The sequence below is a fragment of the Micrasema longulum genome, unplaced genomic scaffold (assembly GCF_059751315.1).
Source record: "Micrasema longulum isolate JH-2025_06_02 unplaced genomic scaffold, ASM5975131v1 h1tg000849l, whole genome shotgun sequence".
Lineage (NCBI taxonomy): Eukaryota > Metazoa > Arthropoda > Insecta > Trichoptera > Brachycentridae > Micrasema > Micrasema longulum.
Genome location: NW_028278041.1, coordinates 916,898 through 925,719, shown reverse-complemented (window position 1 = coordinate 925,719; position 8,822 = coordinate 916,898). Strand labels below are relative to the sequence as shown.

The 8,822-nt window shown below is 31.8% G+C and overlaps 1 protein-coding gene across 1 annotated transcript; it reads right to left on the bottom strand.

The window, feature by feature from the left end:
• Positions 1–960: 960 nt before the first annotated feature.
• On the bottom strand, positions 961–7,460 carry BckdhA (Branched chain keto acid dehydrogenase E1 subunit alpha). The gene is made up of 7 exons (XM_088231092.1): positions 7,299–7,460; positions 6,938–7,203; positions 5,489–5,745; positions 4,822–4,987; positions 4,279–4,482; positions 3,250–3,516; positions 961–1,261 (listed from the first exon to the last, which is right to left on the bottom strand). Exons 1-7 carry the CDS (start codon positions 7,356–7,358, stop codon positions 1,183–1,185), a joined length of 1,299 nt encoding a protein of 432 aa, XP_088087218.1. The 5' UTR covers positions 7,359–7,460; the 3' UTR covers positions 961–1,182.
• Between the last annotated feature and the right edge of the window lie 1,362 nt (positions 7,461–8,822).

The following is an 8,822-nucleotide window of genomic DNA, read 5'->3' as shown; positions in this document are numbered from 1 at the left end:
TACTTAACAAGTGGAAGATTTTAAGAGTTATAAATATGCTCATGGCAGTGATTTATATTTTCCTGAAAACCGCAAATAAATCGGTCTAGTAGTTATTCAGTCCATCGAAGACACACATACAAACATTACTACTACTACTATTACTACCATCACGCCATTTCCCCGAAGGGATAGGCAGAGAGAATGGACCAGCACACACGTCTATCCTGGCGTACATTCCTAGCTTCTTCCACATTCATACATCTTGTCATACATGCCCTTCGGTTCGGTCTGCTTTTGACATTACCAGACTTAAGATTTTGGTTTATCTGATCATGCCACGTCTTCCTTGGTCGTCCTCGTCTCACGTTACCGTCCATTTTCGCCATATATACTTGTTTTACCATTCTTTCGTCGTCCATTCATTCTACGTGAATTGCCTTATATATATAGTTTAAAAATGAGCACCAAAAGTTTAAAAAAAGGTAATGGTAAAGATTACACGTCATCCGAAATAAATTTTTCTGCTCTACAAGCAATTGTATTTGCTTTTACGTATCATATATTATTTCATTTGATTACAAGCCTTTAAAATTAATGAAATGCCATGAAAACGAAAGTGAGCATTTTCGGCATCTTTTTCTGTTCGCGTTCAATCGAGGGAATAAAGCTGCCAAAGATGCTCACGATATTTGTGCAGTGTACGGTGAATATCCTATGAACTATTGGTGAATTTGTTGTAATATAATCAAGGAAAATACATTCTTGACAAATTTGTTGTAAAATAATGAAGGAGAATGCATTATTGAATAATTTCTTGTATTTTTTTGTTGTTGTGACGTCTTGTTATATTCACTTGGAAAAAAGTGGATACAACTTATGTTGTCATCTAATAAATAGTTTATTAAAATATACGTATACCACCTTTTTAATTAAAAAAATACATTCCTTTTAAAAAGAGGGGAGAAGGTAATTGAAATATTTCTAATAATGGACTTAGTTTATAGAAAAAATATTTTTTGATGTTTTACTGATTGATCAATATAATTATTTACAATTTCTTAGTTATTTTATTTGATAAAATAAACAGCAAACAATGCCAATATCACTTAAATTTTGATCGGTGCGTGATTTTCAAAATAAATTATTTTGCCACTAATTCTCAGAATGATGATCTCCATGAAGCAGGTAAGGGTAACCCGTCTAATGACTTTTGAAATTTGACATTGGGTAGTGTTCTTTATACTTTTCCAGGTGCTGTTCCATTTCTTTCATTTGTTTTCTGAAAATCAACATAGAAAACTAATGTTATGTTTTTCTATATTTTAGAAAGCACATAAAGGGTCTATACAAACATAATTATTTACATTTTACGGTACTGTTTATAATAATGAGGAAGTTCAGTGTTTTTTAAAAATATACTAAACGAAGACAATTTAAAAAAAAATAAATGAATAGTATTATCGATAAGATTTTTTAAAAGTTTAATAATTTTGAGATTACTCTACTAGTGACGTCACGAGTTTTTGTCGGTCAGTTGTGATGACATTTTTGAGAAACTTCTCCGTACAATTAAATGCTCCAGTTATTACCGCGTGTAAGAAAACATTTTTTGTCTAATTTCCCGTAGGACTGAACTCACTCATTGATAATGACCAAATAATCACTCCACCCCACTCTCCGAACGCGATCTTATACCACGGGGGCCATCTTTTTATTTTATTGCTGAGTATACATGCATTGTTTGTGTATTTTTTTATAATGTTCGCCTCACAGTTTAGTGGTTAGCGCATTTGCCATGCGTGTTTGATCTCTCGTAAGGTTGACATTAAATATTTATTTAAAGGGTGTTTTATAGTGCAAACATAATTTAATTTCGTTTTTCATATTGATCACCTTGCCTTATATATGACAAATGATCAAGATAATATTTATACTACGATTTGAGTACCAATATAGTGGCCTACACGAAGATAATAATAATGATGAATTTTTTTATAACCCCAGAGAGCAAATGGTCGGAATAAATATCAATGTACAGCGCAGAGCACTCATTTAGAGAAAATTGTAACCATTTAAAAGTACAGTAGTTGTTTATTTATTTGTTAACAACAGATAAAAAATATCAGATAATCACACATAAATACAGGTAAATAATACATACTCGTACGTGCACTATACAGTCAACCCTCCTATATATTCCTCTAACGCGATTAATTCGTACCGCGTTATATGGAAACCGCGCCATAAGAAACCCGGAATTAATACTAATCAGATTATTCGTACCGCGTTATATAGAAAACACTGTCGCGTTATATAGAAACCGCGTGATAAGAAACTCGGGATTAATACAAATCAGATTACTCGTACTGCGTTATTATTATAAAGTGAATTTCAGAAATAATGAAATTGTACATAAATCAGACCGATTTGTTTTGCATTACCTATTACATACATGCAAATTTCATTCTGTCCGAGTTTTGAAAGATACGTTTAATTAATAGAATTGTAAACAAATATGGCCATTAATATTTGTAATTTTACATAAGTATTTGAGTGTAGATTTATTAAATATGATACATGATTATAGTAAAATAGTAAAATTATAAATTAAAAAAATTGTTTCCAACAATAAAACTTAGTCATTTAGGTTTTTGCAATGTTCTATTTTATTTTTATTTATTTTGCACCACAACAGGCCAGGAGGCCCAATTACAGTGGTGAATTACACCACAGAACACTCAGGCTTAAAAAAATTTCATCTTAATTTTTGTGTTCTCACCGGTAATCGAACCCGGAACCTTCCGTGCGTGAGTCAAGCGTCTTGACCACTACACCACGGAGGTTTTATTGTACGAACAACGCGTTAAATGGAAACTGCGTTATAAGAGGGCTGCTCGCAATTTTCTCTTCTCGTTATATGGAACCCGCGTTATATGATTACCACGTTATAGAAGGGTTGACTGTATCAAATTATTTTTTAACTTTTTTAAATTCATTCATTATTCCCTTTCCGAATTTAATGGTACATAGCGCACTGCAGTGGTACACAAACCGCAGCACATCTTAATATTTTTTTATTACATAAAGGTAAGTTGACCAGTCTTACGCTTCAGGTGCCAGCCAGTCCAGAGACTATGAAACATTTTAGTATAAAAACACATAAATATTTCTCGTACGGGAAACAAACAAAGACCTCTTGCATGGTAGGCAAACGAACACAAAAATCTACCTTATAACGCTAAAATGCAAGTAAAATGAATTACATACTGAATGTGAATTGGCGTTTCATAATACACATCAGTGAACATTTCTTTCCAATTTGGTTTGACTTTATTTTCAGCCTCTTTCATCGTATCCAGGACGCTTTTTTTAGACTCTGCGATCCACTCATTTTCCATCGCTTGATTCCACCAATCCTTTGCTTCCATGTAAAGTCTTAGTTTACCAATTGAACTTTCAGTTGTATTCCACTTGGCAATGTCAGATGAATCTCTATATGCGCTACTGTCGTCCGATGTCGAGTGATGACTTATTCTACAAAACATAAAGTAGGTAGGTATCTAAAAATCTCAAAACTAAAAATAAATAGTGGTACCTATCAAATGATGGGCAAGAGGAATCATTCCCCCCCCTCTACATGAATAGGGAAAAATATATAAATAACAAATTGCTTAAAATTTTTAATCGAAACAAAATTCACCGACAATGGGTTTTTGCTATAGCTGTTAGGAAATCGCAACTTAATAAACTATTTTTAAAAAGTAAGTTTTTTTAAATAATAAAAAAATATGGTGTTATTCCTTTTATTATTTCATATTATTGCTTTAGACCCTTTCTTCGTGAACTAACCATCTCGGAAAAGAAAAAAAAATCGTCAAGATGCCCTTTTTCCATTTTGAGACGAATACGTCCATGTCAGTAAACCGGGCAAAGATAACAATTCTTACGGAGACACAATGAAGGTTCCCTATGTCCAATTGAAGCTTTTACTTTACGACGGCTTGCCCACCACATACCGCAGTCTTCTTGACGGTACCCATATAAGGAAAAATTTCTCGTTGCCGAACAAGAAAAGTAGCCCGGAGGAGCCCTACAGAGGGCTCTGGTTGCTTTGTATCTTTGTGCTGAAAGAATGTAATCCAGAAGTACATTATGTGCACTTCATTGCATTGTGGAAAGGAGGGAAGTGAATTCTTCACTGACTGAGATTAAATTGATTGAAGATGATCAATCTTTTACTTATTTTTTGTTTTTACTTGACGACAGTTAAGATTAAAAATGAACTTTTTTTAATACCTGTATGCCATGGCTTCAATTAAAACGGGTTTATTATTTTTAATGGCATACTCCCTTGCCATTTTTGTGGCCTTATAAACAGCAAAAATGTCTGTTCCATCTACTCGAATTGTATTAATACCCAATGCTGGACCTCTAGCAGCTATTCCGTCACCTTTGTATTGTTCGTCAGAAGAAGTTGAGATGGCGAATCCATTATTCCGACTATAATAAATCAAAAAGGGTTTATAATTATTGTAGTCAAACGTAATAAGTATTTTTATAAATGATTCAAGTAGGTAATCGAAATTTTTGTTTGTAGAATTCAATTAGACTTGGTTTTCGTTTTAAAATGTTTTATTTGCGGAACACAAACTTCCATACATGTCGTGCTGCACCCTGACAGCGCAGCGATCCGAAGGGTTTTTTGTTTATTATTAATACTTTTTTAGGTATCTAAAGCCATCGCAGTTTTACTTCAAAATATTCGGTAATCTAAATGCTAAATATGGGAGTAAAATAGTATGATATAAACAAAAGGTGTTATGGAAAACTATATCTCACCAGAAAAAGATAACCGGACAGTTAAGTGTAGACGAAAAATTAAAAGCTGGATGAGCATCACCTTCAGATGCTGCTCCTTCTCCGAAATAACAGATAACACATTTTTGGTTTTCTGGATTCAATTTGAATGCGTATGCTGAACCAACGGCTTGGGGAAGTTGAGTGCCTTCAAATAAAAAAAAAATGTATTCTGCAAAACCACCTTAGAAAGAAATTATTATATTGTTTTTTTGTGTTGTAATAAGTGTATTTATTTATTTATATTGTAAGAAAAATATAATTTTGGACCTAGCTGCATAATGTAAGCACGCAGTAGCCATCGAATATGCAAATATAATATGCTAAAATTAGGTATGTTATGTCTACCTATGTTCTTTATTTTTCTCTTTTTGGCAATTGAAGTATGAAGAATTGGTAGGTACGTAAGAAATTAACAAACGTACGATTCCTTTTCAAAAACCAAAAGAAAATAAATGCACTTGCGGAATATAAAAATAAAGGGGTGATTTGTGGTCGCGTGGTAGTGTCAAGCATCACGAACTCTGGATCGGGAGACCCAAGGTTTGAACCCCACTCTAAAAGTACCTACAGAATGAAGCTGTGTCACCTTATTGCCATTCCATATTTTGCTATTTTATAGTTAAGATGGTAATCAAATTAGTCTTACCAAGTGGGCTTGATATTGTTTGGATATTGTATTTTTTGCTTCCGTAGTGAACAGGCATCTGCTTTCCCTTTCCCGGGTCTTCAATATTGCCATAACATTGATTTATTAGGTAGTCCAGAGTCAAGCCCCTCCAAATAAGAACTCCGCATTCTCTGTATTGCGCATATACTAGATCTTCAGGAGAGAGAGCGGCTGCACTTGCAACTTGTAACCCTTCCTCTCCATAATTAGTCATATAAAAGGATATTCTTCCTTGCCTGCAAAAAATGCATCCAGGACAGTTTTTTTGACATGGCGCAGCGGGGCAAAGAGAAGAGAGGTGGAGGAATATGTATAAATTAATATTAGCACATAATTTTAATACCCGGCATTTTGTAAGTTTTCTTTTATCAATATTTTATAAACGATTGTAAGAACATTAAAAAATAACGACGGTTTTAGCAGTAGAAGTCTAAGAACAATCATTTTGAAGGGTCCTGCCATCATGAAAATATTACTAGACGTATTACACTCAAATAGTATGATGAAATTTATAAAGACATTTATCCCTAGGAGAGGCATTTAATTTGTTTACAGATTGATAATAATGAAAAAAGGAACACAATAATACATAAAAAAACTATAAAAACATGATAATACCGTTTTTTAATGGGTTATTTAATTTTTTTCTAAAATGTACCTGCATTTATTGTTTCATATTTTTTTCTAAAATGCATGTGTTTTCAAAGTTCGTTAAATCGTAACGTAGACAGTTTGATAAAAACCGAAACAAAACACAAATAATAATTAAACGTGAATATTTCTTACAAAAATCGTGTATTTCCATTTAAAAGGGTCGTTATTGGTATTCACCTGAAAACCATATGCTTCCAGTGAATGAGAAATATAATTTCGCACGAATCTCAGGATGTCGCGTGGGAAGAATAAAAGTACATTTTTTTTTGTATCAACCTAGAACCTACCCCTCCATATGATCAAAACTTGTATTATATAAATCCATACGCAGTCCTTTAAGGACGGTTAGAAATATAACCTCACGTCGTTACTACGTCAAAAGACAACAACAACAAACCATCACGCCGTTTCCCCGTAAGGGTAGACAGAGAGGATAGAAGCCACATCACTCTATCTTTGCATACAAATCTCGCTTCCCCTACATTCATACACCTTTTCATGCATGCACCGATTATTCCGACATTTGGCATATCCATCTTTAAGTATTTGTTGGATTTGGTCATGCTATGTTTTTCTCGGTCTTTTGACGTAATACTTAATTAAAATATATACGGTAGCTTTCAAGTGTAACTTAAATAATAAATTAATATACAACATCTTCGTGTCTTGTCAATTAATCTACTGGACGTCGATTAATCTTTCTCTGTGTGCTACTACATCGGCACATAACATATAGCTAGGAAGCCATATTATAATATTTGATAAGATATTTACCTCTGCGATTCATACATTATTTTGTCTAAAGTATTCAATAGCGTCATGCTTTTATACATTTTGATCACCGTTTCCTGTGACAGTTCTGGATCCTCCTTTTGATCAATTTTTCCAGTATTATGCAAAATGCTGTAAATTGGTATTGGTTCATAATGTTTTGATTCTGTGAAGGCAAGTTCATTGGTAAAAGGAGCATTACACCCAGGAAACCACTGCTCGGAATTCACTTCTGGCTTAGGTTGAGATTTAGAAGTTGATAAAAATGCCTAAAAACATTAATAAAGTGTTCACAAAACATAGCCACTATCACTATAGTACAATTACGTAAAACTTTAGTTATTATATTTATTTATCACTATACCGCTAATCCGTTGTTGGTTAATCTTTTGGAAAACAATCGTCCTCGCAAAAATAAAGCCATTTTAAATGACGGGGTTATTATGCCAATATAAATATTTAAACTAAACGAAAATTGATAAACACAAAACAAAATCGGCTTCAACGCGTAAATGAATGACCTTAAGTGGCCTAGAAACTATTACATATTCATGAAACAGGAGCGGATTTGGTATATATGTCATTTAAATATGAAGTATTTTGCATCTTTTTAATAATAATTAGTCAATACAAATAACGATATAAATTGCAACATTTCAATAAATCAAACTTACAAAGAAGATAATATGTAGGTAGTCGATAAATAATAATATTATTGTTATCAAAAACATTTTTTCACTTTGTGGTATGACATTTTACACTATTTGTTTATAAATTTGTATAAACCACTTATTTTTTTAAAATTACACTTTAACCGGTTTCGAGGTTACTAACTTTACCTTTACCTTTATCGCATAAACACTCTGCTTTCCATTATATGATACATCGGCTTACTTCAATACCACTAAATAAAAATAATTTTGACTTAGAATTAAATACTATAAAGAGTATTGATTTTAATAATGGCTATGAACTAAATTTAATTGACAATATTTTGAATGAAAAACTTAAATTAAACTATAGGAAAAAATACTTGTACAGTTCCCAAAATATTTCCAATAAAAATGAGAACTGGCGTAGAATTTTGTACATTAATTCATTTTCTAATAATATAGCACAAATTTTACCTAACAACATTTTTATTCTAATAATAACATAGGTAAAATATTAACAAATTGTAAAGATAAGGATGATAAATTAAATCATTTGGGAATTTATGAATTAAATTGTTTAAATTGCCCAAATTTCTATATTGGTAAAACTTCACGTAAATTTAAAGTTAGAATCAAAGAACATATAAGATGCCTGAGTAATAATAATTTTTCAGAATTCTCAAATCATCTTATATCCGAAAACCATGAATTTAATCAAGAAACGTGTGTAGATATTTTGCATGTCAATAAAAATGGTTTTTGTTTAGATAATTTAGAACGATTAGAAATTAGTAAAGCCATTAATCAAAAACTTCAAATAATAAATAATCAATTAAATTTAACTTCGAGTCCTCTTTTAAAATTATTCCCGTTATGATTTGTTTTATCTTATTTCTCTCTCTTTCAATTTTCTGTCTCTTTCATACAATATTTTATTATATAAATAGCAACGCGTGTAATTATAAGTTAGTTAAATTCCTGACGATGAGGTAGTAACCTCGAAACCGGTCAAAGTGTAATTTAAAAAAATTAAGTGGTTTATACAAATTTATAAACAAATAAGGATAAATAATATGTTTGACTTAGAGTGGGAAAAAATTGAGATGCTAAAATAAACAGGGGGTTATTTTGAAACAGGTTTTTGCTTTACTAGTTTAACTCTGTAAAATAAAACGAGCAAAAAGATATTGAAATTTATCGTTCGGTTTTTATAATCATCAAATGTAAGTTTAATT

Excerpts from the sequence above, each read along its gene's own strand:
- BckdhA (XM_088231092.1), bottom strand. The coding sequence starts at position 7,358 with ATGGCTTTATTTTTGCGAGGACGATTGTTTTCCAAAAGATTAACCAAC. Across the intron at positions 3,517-4,278 it reads ATTGAAGCCATGGCATACAG|AATAAGTCATCACTCGACAT; the intron begins GTATTAAAAAAA and ends TATGTTTTGTAG. Across the intron at positions 1,262-3,249 it reads GAAACGCCAATTCACATTCA|AAAACAAATGAAAGAAATGG; the intron begins GTATGTAATTCA and ends GTTGATTTTCAG.